General features: G+C 52.4%; 1 protein-coding gene across 2 annotated transcripts in view; it reads left to right on the top strand.

The window, feature by feature from the left end:
* SHANK2 (SH3 and multiple ankyrin repeat domains 2) overlaps window positions 1–18509 on the top strand; it is a 448993-nt gene that overhangs the window by 188090 nt on the left and 242394 nt on the right. The window contains exons 1-2 of one of the 2 annotated variants that reach the window (XM_084755600.1): window positions 9704–10436; window positions 14317–14635. In XM_084755600.1, the coding sequence (XP_084611726.1) occupies window positions 10400–10436; window positions 14317–14635 (356 nt within the window). In that variant the 5' untranslated portion in view covers window positions 9704–10399. Of the gene's footprint in view, window positions 1–9703; window positions 10437–14316; window positions 14636–18509 lie in introns of those variants that run through there. The other variant, XM_084755599.1, reaches the window with a different exon arrangement.

The raw sequence follows: 18509 nt of genomic DNA, 5'->3' as shown, positions 1-18509 counted from the left end.
GGTGGGACATGAGCAGCTGCCTGATGCTCCTGCTGCTACAATGCCTCCCCTGCCGTGATGGACTGTGCCTTAACCCAGAGAGCCCAGATAAGCCTTCCCTCCCTCACGTTGCCTCTGTTAGGCACCTACACCCATTGTCAAGCTCCTGTCACATCAGTGGGTTTGCCTAGAATGAGAATGACTGTGCAACTCCCTCCTCCACCCCAGACCTTCCAGAAGGCCCTGGGTGTGCTGCAGACCGTCTCAGTCAGGTATAGATCCTTGGGGTCGGGAGTCTTGAAGCGTCAGTAGGCAGAAGATAGGCGAAGTGACAAACAGACCAACTAAGGGGAAATTTTAGTCTGAGTGTCACTTCACCTATCTTCTGCCCACAGGTGCTTCGAGAACTCCTGACCCCAAGGACCTATACCCGACTGAGATGGTCTGTAACTTGGGTATAGGAAGGAGTATTCATGTCGGGAAGAGTTCTAGAAACAGTTATCTTGCATAATGAAGGGTTCTGTTGCTAGTAAAGCCCAGGGTGAGGTGGAGGAGAGCCTTCATTTCATCTCCTCATTTATTGGATGAACATTAAAGGCATCTTTGAAGGGAGCTGGGCTCCATACTATAGTGAAGTAGTGAATAAGACAGATCCTTTGCTGAGGAAAGCAGTATGAATTCTTCGGGTGCAGTGGCACACACCTGTAATCCCAGCACTTGGGGAGACAGAGGCAGGTGGATCTCTTGAGTTCAAGGCCAGTCTGGTCTACAAAGTGAGTCTAGGACAGCTAAGGCTACACAGAGAAACCCTGTCTTGAAAAAAAATAAACAAACAATAATGGTAGTGATGATGACGATGATGATGATGATGACGATGCTTTAATTTCTGATATATGCAGTGGAGGAAAAATACTGAATGGCTAGAACATAATGTAAAATGATTTTTGAAGTACCTCATCTGTGTCATTACCAAGATGCCAGGGGCAAGTTAACTTTATTTAAAAAAAAAAAAAAGATGGGTCGGGAGAGTTATTTAGCTGACAGTTGAAGAGGCTGGAAAAATACTCAGCGCAGAAGTGGAGGGAGAGAGACCCTCTCTTGTGTCTCGTCCTAGAAGACAGCACATCACAAACCCTTCATGGGCTCACCTGACTCAATCCAATAGCCCTATCTCCAGATGCTGTCCCGTGAAGCACTGGGGCTTCAGGACAGGAGCTGCGGTCGTTAGCCTCAGCATGGAGGCCAGGTTGCTCTGGTTACACTAGATGGGCTCAGTTGCCACGCAGGGAGCCACAGTGGGCGTGCAGCCACCGGGATCCATCCAGCGTGGCCCTGGATCCTTCAGCCCTGCTTTATTATCCAGGGTGTGGTGAGGAGCTTTGAGGAGGAAGGTGGCCATGTAGGGCAAGGCAGCTCTATCGGCAGAGTCCTCCCTCCCAGAGAGTTCAACCAGAAAATGGTGGCCAGGAAGCCTTGGTTCTCCTTAATAGCTAAGAGCTGGGCCTGTGTGCCCCACTATGGACAGGATGCTAGCACCTTATTATATGTTGGACCTGCAGAGGAATACCTACCTGAGTCTCTGGAATCCCTGGCTTATCTCATAAGGCTTCCAGCCAAGGAAGGTGGTGGCAGGCAGCCCAGGCCACATGCTTGTGATGGGAAGATGCTGAGCTACATAGTTTGGGTGGGCTCAGTGCCCATTCCCCATCTCCAAAATGGCGGCCAACGGTGAGTCTGGTCTCTCTGGGTCTTAAAGCCCTTCCTAGGCTTTCTGTCCCTCAGGACACTCAGGGAACTTATGAGGCAGGCTAAGGGTCCCTTCTCTTCAGATGAGAAAACTGTATCTTGGCATCCCACTTTGGGCCACACATTGACCCAGGATGCCCACTGGCTGGCTCTAGGCTCAAATTTCATGAATTCCTAGGAGCTGGACAGAAGGACCCATCAGGGCTGGAGGCCGGGGAAGGAGGGCGGCTGTACGGACTCGGCTCTGCTAATCAGCGCTGCTGGTAATTGCCTTACTCCCTGCAGACGGCTATCTTTGTCTCTCTGAAGTCTACAGGGGACCTTCGGGCGTCCTTCCATCTTGGGGGAGGGGTTCCTGCAGGAAGGCAGGTCTCTAGAGCTCTTCTAGGGGAGCCGAAGAGGTGGGGTCTCCTGCTCCAGGTAGAAGCCAAAACCTGACCCATGTCTTTCTCTCCACCCACGGCTTCCAGGGGTCAGAGACAGGACTGTGTGGGAGAAGACTAGGCTGGGTCCAGGGGCGCAAGTGGAGTTGATGTCTGAGTCCAGAATGGGATCCGGAAGTAAGTTTCACCAGCCTTAGAGGCCAAGTGCAGAGTAAGCATCCTGAGAAGGCAGGGCAAGGTGGACCTGGCTGATGGGGCAGCGTTTGACACCTAGGATCCTTCCAAAATGTATCTCAGTCTCTCTTACCTCTCTCTGGGCAGGCCACCTCAGGCCTCCAGTGCCTCAGCATTGGCTGTGGTCCTGGACACATAGCCCAATGCAGGCTGGGTTACTGGCAAGAGGCTCTTCCCCAGTTCCCACCCAGCCCCTTGGCACCTGTCCAACCCAGCCAGGCCCAGGTCAGTTCTGAGACCCGCTCCTTGGCGGTACTCCTCTACCCAAGCTGCCATGCACCTTCCCAGAGTTTAGCCCCTCAGTGGCTTCTGCCAGGCATGGTGCAGACGCCGCAGACACCCACTTTTTTTGTGCAAAGCTAACCCCGTGTTGCTGCTGAGACGCCTTTTAATATCTGGCCTTATTTATGTGGGTATGACTCATTCACCAATTACCATGAGATAGGGATACGTTGCCTACTAATATTTAAATTGCAGTCATCTGAAGTTACTAGGGAAGGAAGTGAGGTCTGCTGCTTAGAGTGTGGTGGGGCTGGGCTAGAATAGGGCTCTGGTCCCTACCTGCCCAGTTGCATCTGCCTCTGCCTCCCTGCTCTACTCAGATCCCATTGGCCAAAGGTCCTATACCATGTAAATTTCCTTTCTGACATTTGGTGGAGTTGGGGGTCTGGTGGGGCACTGAGATCCTCTTGAGCTTCTCTTTTTCCTCTCAGCTCCCCCATGGACTTCTGTCAGACTAGGCAGCTGGTGTTGAAATCAGCTTAGGCACTCCCCTGCCTCTGCAGTCTCTGCAGTCTCTCTCTACCTTGCCCTCCTCCCCTGAAATAAGAGCCACTGGAGTAGAACCTCAGAAGGCTTGGGTGGGAAAATAGATTGCCTGAGGGCATCAAGGTGTGCTGTGCTCCAGAGCCTGGGAAGTTTGATTAGATGCTTCTAGAATCTCCCATTTTCTTCTCTTCCACTGGGGTGACACCACATGGGGTAGGGTGGGGTGGGAGCTTTGTGCCTTGAGGTCTCAGGCCAGAGCTGAAGGGAAGCATGGCGCCTCATGCACATAGCCAGTATGTCCTCAGTACCCACCCTCAGTACGTCCTCAGACACTGAGTCAGGTCTCCTCTCTGGCAGGGGTTCCTGGGGTGTCTGATGTGAAGTTTTATGTACAGTGACTGAGGGAGCATCATCCTGTTCTGGGCGAGTGCCCCTGCCATTTACATATATAGCCATTGGCTTTCTAGGGAGACCCAGAGGCCTTGAAACCTGCCCCTAGCACACCTGAGGCCCTTTCCCAGTACAGTTTCACAATAATCTCAGTGATGAACAGCCACGTCCAGCTTCATCTGTGATCATCTGACAGCTCCTCTGTATAACGTGCGAGCTCTGTGCTCAGCAGGTACCCTCCACCACCTCTGCCTAGCCCCCTAAAGCACATTCGCTGGTGCAGAGTTCTGGGGCTCAAAGACTTTTTGGTGGATAATATAGTTCTTCAGTGACATTTGAACTCAGGAAGTCCTGCTCCAGATGTGAGAGATGTACTCAATGTCCCTGGACCAGTTTTCCCTCTAGTGGCCAGGGGCCTTGAGGACAGCCTAGCTTGGGACTCAAATTCCTGAGCTTTCTCAGCCAGCGCCAGCAAGAGGGCGCTGTAGCCAAGGAGGCAGGAGAGGGAGGCTGGAACGGATATGGTGGTTAGCTGGGGGACAGACCCAGGACCCCACTTTCAGTTTGGGGTCCAGCCACCTGTGAGCTGCTTGGTAGTCACCAGAGGTGGCAGACAGTTAGTGACACCAAATAGACTCCACGTGGAGCCTGGTTCTGTTCCTGTGTCTGCTACGATGCTCCCTATGTCAGAACACTCTTTACTCTGTGAATCAGATGGGTGCATCCAAGTGGCATTAGAAGCTAAGGACTGGCCGTGGCTTTCTCTCAGCAAGCAATGTAAGGGCACAGGAAACTACAGACACCATGAGGATTCTGGGAACTGAGTTCTGGTGCTCCTGTTCAAATGACAAGGACAGACAGGGACATCCTCAAAGTCCTCTTGGACAGGCTTTCCCAGGTCCCCAGGCAACTGTTTGGTGTGCTGATGTGGGCATGCCTCAGCCTAAGCCCTGGGGCGGGGCAGGGCAGAGCAATGGGCTGGCTATTGCTTCATGCCATTTACATGGGTCTGGAGACATACCAGCCTGCTGTGCCTGGAACCCACTGGGTGGCCACTGGCCTCTTCCCTCATTCGTTCAGTTGCCAGCATGTTGGGAATTCCCAACTCCCTGCTTTCAAGGGAAGAGGAAACACTCCTGGCAGCCCAAAGGGCTGACTGGTGCACCAGGAATCCTGAGGGACAGTGTCTCCAATGACAGGGTCAACCAGGGAGGTGTCTTTAAGGAGGTAACACCTTGAAGGATAAAAGAGACATTTGGCCATGCTAAGGAGGCTGTATGTCTTTCAGTGTGGGGGAGGGGATTGCCCACCGCCTTTCCACCTGATGACCCGTAGTTTGATTTGGCTGGGGTCTTCTTGTTGTTGCTTGGAAGCGGGGTGTCCTGAGGCCCAGTCTGGCCTCACACTTGCTGTATAGTTGAAGATGACCTTAACATATGGCCCATCCCGCCTTCATCCTCCGAGTGCTGGCCTTGCAGGTGTAAATTCTATCAACCATGCCTGGTTCCTGCTGTGCTGGGGATTGAACCCAGGGCTTTGTGCATGCTAAGCAGAGGCTATGTGAGCTGAGCCATGGCCCCGGATTCCATTACACGTGTTCTAATGACACATATTACTCAGCCATTGCTGACAGTACGGTTGCAAATAGAAACACTTGAACTCTTGCTGCCTCTCATGAGGTAGCTCCAGGTATATCCTTTTATTCGGAAACAGACTCTTCTGGGGTCACAGAGCCTCACTCCCCACTGGGTGGTTCTTCTTCAGCGTGCTGTGTGTGGGAACACTTTGCTTTGCCCCGAAAACATGAACTCAGGTAACCCCCACAGCTAGTACTGAGACTTGGCAAAATCCCTCTAGTTCTGGCAGTGGAGAAACTGAGGGATGAGGGAGTGCCTGACCAGCTAGCCAACAGCTGCAGAGGACAGTGCCTTGACTCATACTGCCCGGTGACTCCCATCCCCCCACCCCCAGTGAGGCCACAGCAAGGGGAGACACGCTTGTCATCATCAGCAGTGAGCACTTCCGAGTCGCACCACGTGCTGGTAGCACCTGCCGCGTCCTCCCTGCCAGGACTTGAGAGCCTCAAAATGTTCCGATGCGCAGAGAGCCTTTTTTTTTTTTTGTACAAGAAGTAAAATTATTTTCAGCCTGTTGTCAGGCAGCTGTCAAAAGACATGGAAATGAAGAGCTTGGTGAGTCTCTGAGAGGAAGTCCCGTGGCCAGGCAGAGTGTAGGGGTGCAGGCTGTTGGCTATAAAGGCTGTGGTATGGGGCTCACTTAGGGTCCACCCTCTTTCTGAAAACTGATTCCAGGGACACAATCTGATTGTTTTTCCAAGTACACCTGGACATTGAGTGCTCCCAGACACCAATGGTACTGCCCTTCCTGCAGGGCTGGAGTTTGGGGAGACCACTCCATGGTTAGGACCCTCTGCCATCTGGGCTGTCCCGTCACCCAGGATAAAATCAGGTTGGTGGATGAAAAGCTTATGACTGTGAGGGTTCTTACTCTGGAGGATGGTGAGTCCCAGGCCAGGGTGATCTTCGTAGAGAGACCCTGTCACTAAAAGAAGAGAGAAACAGGAAGTTGGTATGCTTGGCTTTGGACTGTGGCATCTTCAGACCTATAATGTTGAAGTAGAGTGTCTTGGCACCTTACACAACCTCTGTAAATCTCTAGAGAGTTTTGTGGCTGCTCTCAGGAAATCCAGGATAGGGATGCCCCCAGAACATTCCAGAAAGCTCAGACCCTGTCATGAGAAAACACTGTAAGCAAAGGATCTCTAGCAGTCTTGAAGAGAAACAGTTTTTTAAAAAATTTATCTCTCCCTTAATTTAAAATTTTAATTCCTGCTCTGTAGTTTCTCATGTTCTTAAAGATGGCACCAGTGGTATCCAGGAGTCTGCAGCCTCAGTTAACACCATTCCAACTTTCCAGAGAAGCTTGTGTTGGCACTTGGGACCTGAGTCCCCATGGTCAGGAGGGAAAAAGACCACAGGGGAATGGAGTGGACAGGTCTGTACTAGGAGAGGGAGGACTGGTCTTGCTATTTCTTGTCAGGCTTGTAAGCAGAGAGCCACAGCAGTGTAAACCAGAATGTGGCTGATTGCAGGGGACCGGCATGCCCACACAGCTGATGTTCTGTTAGCCAGGTCTGCTGGGAGGCCGCAGGCTGCAATAGCATCCTAAGATGAGATATAGAATAGACAACCTTGTTTGTTGTCTGAAGCCAGGAGGAGAGATTCACTGGTGGAGGGTGGGATACAGAGCTAACATCTCCTTGGTAGGGGTGCCATGACCTGCCCCCGACATCAAGAATCACCATGTGCAGATAGAGACCCCTTTGTTGCTGGGGATATTCAAGAACAGCCCAATAGGAGGGTCGTATCAGAAGTGGTCCTCCTCCCCCAGCAGGAATGCTCAGGGTACACCATGAGGTACCCCTACCTCTCCATAGCGGAGCCTACCCCAGGTTGAATATTCAGTATTCTGATGGTCCAGATCATTGCAGGTGTTCACACAGACCCCAGACCACCTGCTCACAGTCCCGTTTGCCACAGCCACTCCACAGGGTCACCCCAGCTCTAATCCGGGCTGCTCTCAGCCTTGTCAAAGAAGCTTATTTTAGCCATGGACAGTGGCAAATGTAAACTCATAACTGGCCAGTGCTGAGAATAAGTGACAGTGAAATCCCCGTCCTGCATGGGACTTCTGTCACAATCCCTCTATACTCCTCCACCACGAAGGCTCAGGGCATCATGGAAGGAAAAGCCAAAAGCATGCGAAACTGGAGGATGTGAGGAGCCTTGTGGAGCGCTGTGCCAACATCGCATGGCCGTTGCTCCCATGAACTCACAGTGGCCAGCCAGAATTCCAGCATGGATGAGAAGGAGCTCCCAGATGAAGGTGTGTTGGCAGTAGATGGCTGCTGAGGAGTGAGAAAACTGTTTTGGGGGGCAGGCGTGCAACCACTGGTAGGTAGCCCATGCTTCCGTGGATGGCCCCATACCACCGCACAGACACAGGCAGCAATAATTGCACTCGGTGCGTTTTTACAAGGACCTGAAGTTGGATGCCTAAGAGGAAGTGGAGTGGGTCAGTGGGATGAATAGGACCTGCATGCACTGTACACGTGTTTAAAAAGGAAACAAACAGAACAGAGCAAAACAAGCCGACAAAACGTCTAAAGGTGTCTGAAGAGAGCATCCTTTGGTGTGGGATTACACTGTGGGGTCCTTTGTCTCATCCTCTTCTATCCATAGCCTGGCGGTTTCCCCTACCCACACATGCCATCTGTGCCCCACACCTGTTGCCCTCCTGGCCAGCACAGCTCACTCTCTACAGCCTGATGGGATGTTGAATTCGGGGTTGGGGCTGGCTGGCACTGAGGGAACCGAGTGGAGACACGCTCTACTTGGGAATATTCCCAGCTCTTCTCCTTGGACAGCTCAGGGCTCTGCACATTTCTACAGCAGTTTCTACTTGTGAACAAGTGCACCTAAAAGGAGCAGCTACCTCATATATGGCTGCTGGTGATGACAGCTGGGGACTTTGTGTCTGGGCCGTGTGACACTGCTGCCTTGCTGGAGTTTGGGAGTTTGGGGCTCTGCTGTAGGGAAGATGGGACAGGGACCTGCTTGACCCTCAGTCTTATGACATACTTGAGGCTGGAGACCCAGTGTGGAAAAGATGGTTCTGTCATGGTTTTTCATCTCCTTCATTCAGAAAAGGTATGGGGTGTCACACAGCCCTACTGGGAAGAGGCCTTCTCCCACGACCTCCACCAAAGGTCCATGTCAGATGTGGGATCTTCAGGGCTGGGGGGACTGTGGCACCAAGCCTGGCCTCTAGTTTCACATCCCAGTTGTGGGCACGCACTCTCTGCACCACACAGTGGCCACAGGGATGCCAGGGAAACTTGGCTCCGGTGCAGCTTTACGCTCTCTGAAATATATTGGTCCCCAACAGATGGAGCATTGCTGGTGTCCCAGAGAGTTCCCAGAGCTTTGGCAAGTCCCCTGAGCCCATGTGGTTGCGGGCATGACTTGTAGGGTCCCTGGCCTCTGGAGTGGGGCTTCCTGTATTCGTAGGCACTGACATCACCATCCCAATCTGACCTCCGTGATAGTCTAGAAACCTCTATGTTAAAGCCTTCCTACCCAGGAAAGGTATCCTTGGTTTGTCCCTAAAAGATGCATCCTTGCAGGTGATGCCATGGGCAGAGGTCCTCCTGGAAGCTCCTCAACCTTGCCTAGAGTGTCTAAGTGGCCAGAGAAGCCACATGCGGGATGCAGCAGTGAGCGCTCTGTCTCTCAGCCAGCACAAGGAGCCGTTTTGATGCCACCTTCTGTGATACTACAGGGGAGGATGTCACCCGGGCGGTTTTGACATGGCTGACGAACCGTGTGGGCCCAATGGAGACGATGTTTAAATGCTCAGCCGACACGAAGCTCACACACAGACACACATAGTGAATCAGGCGCTGTCTCTCCCTTCACAGATAAATGCCTGGCACAGCACTGGCCATCCTGAGCGTGTCTGGGATCCCAAGTGTGCTTAGGCACTGCTTGGGCACGCCAGCTTCCTCTTCCTTACACCGCCATTTTTGTTGACATAAACTGTGTCAACCATATGGAACTGAATTCAGTGTTCCAGTTGCTTTTTCCTGTCTCCTCCTTTTCCTCTCCCCCCCCACCAACCCCACACCCGCCCCCTGGGTTTGGGGAGCTGTTCTCTTAGCAACCACAGAAGCGCACACTTAATTAGTGCCCCAGTGGCAGATGCACCCCGTGCAGAGCCTGACCCTCACGCTCCCTCCTGCTCTGGAAGCCCCCTCCCTCTGGTGTGGAAATCATACCCTGACCCACCACTGCAGGGCACAGCAGTGAGACCCCCCACCCGCAGCACTCTCTTTGTTTGCTATATACAGACAGAACTTTCTCAAGGTTGCAGCAGGGGGGAGATCTTCCTTTGCTTCTCTTAGACTTCTGTTGGGGTGTGGATGCTGAAGGCATGTGGGGAAACAGCTCTGAAGGACCCACGTTTGCCAGCTACCCTGTATAGGGGTGCTTTACCTCTGACTACCTTGACATTTATTATTTCCCAACCCCGCCCCGCCCCCCCCCCCCCCAGCAAATGTAAGCGGCAGTGGGCAGAGTCCTGCTTTCCCAGGGTCATTATCAAGATGGGGAGGGCCAGAGAAGTAATGCCACTTGTGTCTGATTCTTTCAAAGGGAAATAGGTCACTGTCAGAATTCCTGAATCCTGCCGTGCCTACCCAGGTGTCAGGAATCTTCTGGTGACTTGTCTGAAACGTGGATATTTCCCCTTGACTTTCTTACCACATCTGCTAGCTGACAAATAGACTTGGCTTCTTCTTTTTAAAAAAATGTAAAAAAAAAAAAAAAATAGAAAAAGCACAGTACTTTATATTTAGCCACAGGCGCACGGAGCGCCCGGCAGCAGCCGGGTTTCCTTGGATAACTGGGGCTCCGGGCTCACAAATGCCTCCGGGTGTCTCCTGGCCGCCAGCTTGCGCGCAGTCGCCTGCTCCATGTTAACCCTGCATGGTGCTGCCTCCCCAATGCCCTGCTTGCTCGCCCAGCAGAGTGGCACTGCTCACATGAGGATCACCGCCAGAGGTAGCCGGCTCTGAGAGCAGCCTCAGTCTGCGCACAGTTGCTTCACAGCTGACAGACAGAATATGGGGTGGGCTTTGTCACCAGCACGCTGGGTCTGGCATGCCCAGCGATGCTCGGGGCTGCAGAGCGCCCAGACGCTCGCCACTGCTCGCCGGGTCCCAGCCGCGCCAGCTCCGAGGGACCGGGCTGCGCGCCTAGCCTTCCTGCCCGCCGAGAGGGTTATATAATGAGCGGACCGCTGCCAAAGTCACAGGGAAAATGAAGTCTTTGTTAAATGCCTTCACCAAGAAGGAAGGTAAGGAGAAAGCTGTAGGAAGCGTGGGGTGCCTAGTGAGCAGCTGTGGGCTGCTACTTGGGGGGAGAGGGGACTTGGGTGCCTCCTCAAATTGCTGGTTGCAGTTCATCGCTCAAGGAATAATTGCCCCAGCTTTGTGATACGGTTTGGCGCTAGTCAGGTCTGGAAGATTAACACAGATGAAGGTGCCTTTGTATTTTAGTGTGTTCCTGAGCCACCAGCCTCTGGAAGAACTACATTCCAGAACATCTCATTTGGAGAGCCTGTGCCAGAGGACACATTGGGAAACTAGGTCCTAGGGAAAAATAAAAGAAGTTTTGGTTTTCATCTTCCAGTCACCTGGAGGCTGTGAGCACCTGCTAAGGAGAGTCAGGGCACATGGCTGATGCACCCATGGCATCCTCTTCCAGTGCCACTTGCCAGTTCTGCCTGGCTGTCCCTGGGTTGTGAAAAACCATGGGGTGCATGAAGAATTCCTCTCTATCATACCTTGTATGATTTTTTTTTATTGTAGGGAAGAAAAAAAACTGTATAAATAAATGCATGTAAGACGGCTAAGAAAATATCCACCCACCTAAGAGCTTGCAGATTGCCTGAGAGAAGGAAACCGTTGGGTGGCATATTAATCATTTTCAGACAGGAAAAGAGTTATTTTTAACACTTTCCATGAAAAAAAAAAACATTATTTGCGTGTATGGTCCCAGTCAGAGAGTTTTGTCAGACAGCAAGCTTGCTTCACTTTCTGATGAAACCAGGTTTCCCAAAGAGGTGACTTTAAGGAAATTAGGAAGCTTGCTTTCTACCCAAGCTTACTGTGAACTAAACACCAGAGATATTTCAGCAGCCTTGAAACTAATTTGATATGAGGCTTGGTCGTTAAGCAAGGCGATTTTCATTAAAGCATGAACTCTAATGTTACCTGTGTGGGTCCATTTGACTCACTTCCCTGGTCTTTGGGGTGAAATGTGTATAAAAATGTCCCAGCTGTTTTATTCTATGGCCCTGCCTGCATGCCCTCGCCAGCATGAGGACATCCTGCTCCCTCCTTCCTTCTGTAGACCCTGGCTCTTCAAAATGAGTGTAGAATAAATAGACCTTCTTCTTATGAGGCTTACCAAAGTTGACCATGTGGGACTTTGATTTTTATAACCCGTGGAAAGCGTGAATTGCAGCCATGGGTTAGGGTGTTAAGTAATGCTGTGTCGATTCTGTATTTCTCTGGACTTTTCTTTCCTACGGAGTTTATCTTCGCCATGGGCAGGTGTTGAGTCCCCCCACGTCTCCTCACTTTGCCGCTAAGGGTATTAATACTTAACTGGTTACACAGTCAGAGACACAATCTGTTAGAGATGGGTGACTCTACAGATGCATAGTTGCAGGGTGCCAACATGTCTTGGGGGCTGTTTGGTACCCTCCACATGCCTCACCCAAGGGATATTCCCAGAAACACCAAGGTGCAGGGACCATTTATCCTCTCTACGTCTGCTGGCCTTTTGGCTTTCATATCAAGAGACTCCTCCAGGCTTTGATCTCAGTGAGAGGCAGATGAGGCTGAGATTATGGGGTCACCTGTCCTTTATGAGGCCTTTTAAATGCCCACCTCTATAAGTCCCAAGTTCACCACAGCTCCTCTGCTAGTTACAGTTAGAGGCTCCATGGCAAATACTCTCTGAGATTTCTCAAGGTCCTGCTCTGGGCAGTGTCATCAGCAAGGTTTTCTTTGTGCCCAGCCTAACACACTTGGTGGCCTGACCTGGCTGTGGTGCTTTTGGAGGTGGACTGCCGGGCCTCTGGGCCTAGGTTTTTGAGAGTGTAGGCTCTTGTCTCCAGAGAAGACGCTACCAGCCTTTGGTTGTCCCTGCTCTGTCCCTGGCCAGCCCCTGTGAGTCACGTGCTGGAGAAACTGGGAGTGAGATAGCACATAGCCAGGAGGCGCGATGAGCATCTGCCCCCATCAAAAGCTTGCAGAGAAAGCAGGGTGCACGAGACGTGCTGCTGCCCACTGGAGAAATGAGGACTCCCTCTGTACATCACATGAGTCCCGAGCCCAGCAGCCTTTCCTCTGCTGCGTGGCTTCCCAGCTTGGCACCTAGGTCTGATGCCTAGGAAAGAGGAGAAGTGTCCCAGGTCACAGATGACCCATCCCTGTGAACTATGCTGGGGCTACCTCTATCCCTAGAACGTCTGCCAAGGCCACCCTGTCCCCATGAGCAGTTCTGATGCTACCTACCTCTGTCCCTGGGTGTTCTTGCAGGTACACCTCTGTCTCCATGAGTTCCTTCAGGGCTACCTCTGTCCCTGTTCACTGGGATTGGGTCACCTCTGCCCCTGTGAGCTGTGCTGGACCACCTATGACCCCATAAGATCTTCCAAAGCCATTCTGTTCCCGTGACCTGTGCTGGAGCCACGTATTTCTAATGCCACTCAGGTCCTCATCCTCCTGCTGTCCAGATGACTAGAAAGGCGTGGACTCAGTGATGGAGAAGGGCTCTTAGCTCTCTGTAAGGTGCTCATCTCTAACCCCTGACCTTGGGCAGCTGTTGCCATAGGCTATCCTAAACTGTGGTGTTCTGCTTCTCCTTTGATGTCAGGGCCCTTACCCAGGTCAGTTCCCCTTGGAAGCGCTGGTTTTCTCTAGCTTCCCAGGGTCCAGTCTGTAGAATAGAGCTCTAGCCTTGGGCAGCACAGGTTTTAAGGATGTAGGGGCAGATATCCTGTAGCAAGACATCACTGGGTATCAATCAAGAGGTTGTGGGGGGGCGGGATACAGTGTCTCTGGCCATCAAGCTGAGGGTATCTAGGGTCCCTGCAGCCTGGAGGAGGGGAGCTTCTGAGAGGCTGTAATGAAGAGACTGATTTCTGTTACTGGCCAAGCAGCCAAATGCCAAGGATAGCTGTTGTGTGAACACCATTCCTTGGGGTGCCCAGGTTTGCCTTATCTGATCTCCAGGTATGTTGAGATCAGGAGTGTGAGCACCCAGCTCTGCTTAGACTTTTCTACGAGACACCCAGTGAAGCAGGGCCACCTGCTGCTACCACGTGATGCTAGGTCCCACTTGCTAGGAGCAGAAAGGGAAGATTCTGGGGTGTTGTGGGCTCCTTTACCTAAGAGACTGGGAAAGGCAAATGTGGCTGGCTTCCCTAGCTGGGAATGCTGCTGCGATCAAGGCTATAGGCCCGAGTGGTACATAAGATGAAGTGCCCATTATTCCCAATCCTGGATGTTGAGTGTCCAGGATTAAAATGACACAGGACTAGTTCCCTGAGGCCTGTGTGGCTTACAGGTGATGTCTTCTCTATCCTAAGGCCATCCTGTCTGTGTCTCAGTCATAATCTCTGGATCCAGATTACTGCTGTCACATGAGGTCATCCGAGTGACCCATTTTAATGCAGTCACCTTTCCTCACAGGTGGTCACATCCTGAGGTCCTGGGTTACAGCCTAGTGTATGAACTTTGGGCACACAGCTCTGCCCACAGAGGTCAAATTCAGATTTTTAGGGCATGCTCCTGAGCCATGCCGTGTCCTAATGCTTGGTGTCACGGGGAAGCCCATCCTTATATGTGTCATGGCCGTGTCTTCCTGCTGAAGGCATAGGCTGGCCCGATGGAAGGTCAGACCCTGAGTCCCTTCCATCGAGGTCCTGGTTTGAGCTTCCATGTGCTGGAGACCTTATTCGTCTCGGTGTTCCTGTGCACTCATGTTGGGGTGACATGGGACTCATGTCAGGCCTTCGGGAGCCCAGCAACAGTTCCTGCACCAAGCCTTCGGGGCCCATCCCTGGCTTGCCCGGGGCTTGGATGCATACAGACCTGGGCCTCCCTGTATCCTGTTTTCCTGGCATTACTCACCTGCCTGTCTCTTTTTCTCCCCCAACCCAGTGCCCTTCCGAGAGGCCCCAGCTTATTCCAACCGCAGGCGGCGGCCCCCCAACACATTGGCTGCCCCCAGAGTTCTTCTGCGTTCCAACAGTGACAACAACCTCCATGCTGGTGCACCTGAGTGGGCTGTCTGCTCTGCCGCCACCTCCCACCGAAGCCTCTCTCCTCAGCTGCTGCAGCAGACACCCAGCAAACCCGATGGAGCCCCCAAGAGCCTTGGAAGCTACACCCCCGGGCCCCGCAGCCGCTCCCCCTCACTCAACAGGCTCGGTGGCACCGGCGAGGATGGCAAGAGGCCACAGCCACATTGGCACGTTGGGTAAGAAGAAGCAGGGTAGCAGGGCAGGGCCTTCTGTGAGAGACAAGACCATACGTGCTTCTCAATTCAAGCTGCCCCAGAAAACACAAGCTGAATTCTGCCTTCTGAGGCTGGGAACCCTCGGTTTAGCCTGGTACTCTGAATGGCTACTCTTTAGCAGGGCTAAGGGAAGCTGAGTTGTACAGGGGCTTTATGTCCTTTCCAGTGCCTTGATTCCTTGGTCCTTGAAATGAAAAGGCCTTAGGGTGTCAGAGCAGAGAGTACAGTGTGTGCCGAGTGCTCCCCCCAGCACAGCTCCCCTCTGTCATACACACACTGTGTCTACACCAGTGACCACAAGCTCACAGCAATTGAGGAAGCTCAGCCTGGAGGGAAAAAAAAAAAAACCACGAAATTCAGAGCCATGTTACAACAGATGACACCAGCGTCCTTGGCTTATGCTGAAATGTGAACTGTATCGGCCTAGCATGGCAGGGGCTCAGAGCCCCTCCATCCACCTCTGAAGCAGCCCCAGGTGACAGGGTAGAATTGAGCAGGCTGAGGGACCAGCCAGGGCGTCACAGTCTGGATCTTCCTTAGGGAAGGGGTTTCCACCCTGCATTGCACGTGCATTGCCGGGTCCAGCTCCTGAGCACACCTTTGCCTTCCTGAGTTTCTTAACCAAGAGACTCTCAGGGATCTAATGATTATAGGGGCCCTGGGGCCATGTTTGGCAGCCATGAGAGAGACTCAGGGCAGCGGGAAATGGTCTCTTACTGGCTTCCTGTGGTCCCTGTGGCGAGCGGGGTTGGGGGGGACCTGTCATGGGAGTTTCTTCCATTCTCTTTCTCATTCTATCTTTTGTCTTTATTTCCTCAGTCTCTTCCCTTTTCATTTTCATCTGCCCTGTTCTGCCTAGCACAGGCTGGCCCAGACAGGGTAGGAAGCAGTGTGCTTATCCAAGGCCTGTGCCCTGTGCCCACATAGCACAGGCTTGGGTCTCTGTGCTCAGCTCTCCAGAGGCAGCGCCCTCTAGTGGCACCTAGAGGCACAGCTGAGACAACAATCCTGAGACATTTGTTACCCTAGGGAACCCTACGGGAGGTGGTTGGGTCAGTCCAGTACTCCCAGAGCCCCCCTGTGGGAAAATGCTCAAAGTCTAAAGCTGATCTGACTGTACTCCTCATGGGACATTCCACTACTGTTTTATCTGTCCTAAATGACTTTAGCTTTAGCAGGGAGCCAAGGGGCTGGTGAGATCACTAGGAAGACAATGGTTTCATAGGCCCCTCACCAGCTGTGTCCATCTGAGACTTGCTGCCCTTTCCAAGCCCTACCCAGCTCTAGTATTTTTCAGGTCATCAGGTGAGGGTAGTGACGCTGGCATTGTCATCCTTTCCCCCCACAAAAAGGACACCCTCTAGAGACAAGGACCCCACATTGCAGAGCAAGGTGCTCAGAGACCATAGAACGTTCTATATGTGCCATGGACTTCAGATGGCACAGGCCACTCTAGTACTTACCCTGCAGACTCTAGTAGATTTTGGGGTAAACACCTTGCCTGTGCATCCTGACCTATCAGACACGGATGTGAGGGTGACAATTGGATTACCCTGTGGCTCTAATCTTTGTCTATCCATACGGTCTCCCTCTGGCTCCATAGGAACACGGGGACCTACACACTCAATCCTGCACTCGGTGGAGCAGAGACATGGTTACCTCAGCAAAGAGGGAAGGGGGCTCCCTCCCCTGGCATCCCTCCTGATCCCTAGGCTGTGCTAACAGAGATGGGAGGAGAGGGAGAGGGAAGAAGAGAGTGACAGAAGGAGGGAGGGAGGGAGGGAGGGAGGGAGGGAGGGAGGGAGAAAGATTTAATATGGAGTCTAGATCTCTCTAGCCACCCTCTTGTCACCTACACCTAATGTGTGATAGCATGTCACTGGGACACCAGCAGAGCAGTGTGGCTAAGGCCACCAGGCTTATGGTTGGGGCATGTGGGACCAAGTGAGGGATGTTCCCTGTAGGAGCTGGTGCATCCTGGCTGCTTGTGGAATCTGGGTCCAGACACCTCCTTTCCTTGTGTGTTCTGCAGAGTGCAGTAGTCTGTGGCTACTCTGGCAGGCCCTGCCTGGTACAGGAGTTACAGCCTTGTGCACCGGGCACTCCCTGTGTGCAGGTAAACGTGTTGTGTTCCCCACCTCGCATGGAAGGGAGACAGATTGGTAACAGCACTGGCTTCACACAAGATGGAATTCAGACCTGGGGAGAACTAAGTCTATTCTCTGGAGGATTGGAGCCATCTGATAGAAAAGGAGTGGGTGTCAGAAGGGATGGGATTGTAGCCATTATTCCAGGGCAGAGGGCTCTGGGGTTGGCCTTGCATATAGACAGAACCTTCTCCCATCCACCTAGAGCTATTAGAAAGGCTTGCTGGCCATCCAGACAAAGGAGGTACTCCTCCATTGTCAACACAGTACCGGTACCCCACTTCCTACCTGTGAGTTGGACAAGCCCTCACTCTATTCACTCTCAAAGATACAGTGGGTCTACCCACTGGAGGCCATTACTGCACCTTGGATCCTATGCCCCTGCTGAAGCCAGTGCGGCAAGCCCATTGAATGATGGTGAGTCCTTGCATATGCCTTATGCGATTGGTGCTTTTGTGTTCCTTCTTCTAAGTCCTAAATGGCCAGAAAAGAACAGTATGGCATGTGTAGAGTCTCTAGGCATAGCAATGATGGGTGGTGATACAGCTGACCCACAGCCAGAGTTCAAGATTTTATTGATGGATGTGATATCGGCTATGCCCAAGCCCCAGCTAGGAGCTCTCACAACCTCCCTTATCCCAGCCCTTTCCCAAGGAGACACTAGTTTCAGTAGACCTCTGCCAGGTGACTCTTCCTGACCATATCTAGAATTCTTTGACACTGCACATCAGCCCCAGCCCTTATCTTCCCAAGAACAGTCACAGCCCCTCCTTATAGACTGTTCCAGCTTGGACCACTCCGGTCCTCCTCTATTGCCACAACCGTGGTGCCCTAGTCCCTACCTTGCTGTGTGTTCCTTCAGACAGCTTCCGTGGCCTCAGTTGCACTGCCTGACTCTCACCCTAGCTCAGACAGGCCTATGTGCGCTCGGACCTCGACTTTGCCTGCCACCCTGGTCTCAACAGAGACCCACCTGGTTGGCACACACTCCAGTTCACTATGAGACCTGCATGGCCTCTCCTGTCTTATATGCTCAGGTGTATGTGTGCTGTTCTGTGATGGACCACCTGGGAAGTTATGAATAAGTGAATGAGTAGCTGATAGAGGAGTGAATGAATGGAAAGAGCTCAGTGTGTGGGTGGTTCCGGTTCCCACAGGGTAGCTGGGAAATGGCCCAGTTTACCTTTCCCAGTCACCCCACAGAGCAGAATGTTAGCTTTCTGGTACTGAATCGCCAGCAAACTAACCCTCAGACTAAAGCAAGTCGGCTGGTGTTCCATCTGGCTGCTCTTGGCCAGAGCATAAAGGGAACACAGATGCCAGGGCTGGGGCACCGCTGAACCATTCTCACACTGTGTGTGTCCTAGCTTGGCTTCTCAGGCCTGCTTGTCTGAGGCTACCCCTTACCTGAGGCCATGAAGGGGCCACGGCTCTGCTGTTGCTCAAGGCTGCCATAAGGAAAGCATAGTCCCTGGCCAGGAGGGCACAGTTCATAAAACACCTTCCCTTGAGGTACAGTCTTTCTGTCTTTTATTAAACCTCAGGATAGAGCATCAGGATGTGAGGGCGCTCTGACTCCCATGTGAGGTCATTTCTTATGGAACCTCTCTCTCATCTGGGAAATGGGCTCAATTTTTCTATCCGCTGCCTTGTGGCACTTCATGAAGTTAAAGTTAATAGTGATTGTG

Source organism: Acomys minous, assembly GCF_964271855.1.
Source record: "Acomys minous genome assembly, chromosome: 2".
Classification (NCBI taxonomy): domain Eukaryota; kingdom Metazoa; phylum Chordata; class Mammalia; order Rodentia; family Muridae; genus Acomys; species Acomys minous.
This window is presented reverse-complemented; position numbering and strand designations above follow the sequence as displayed.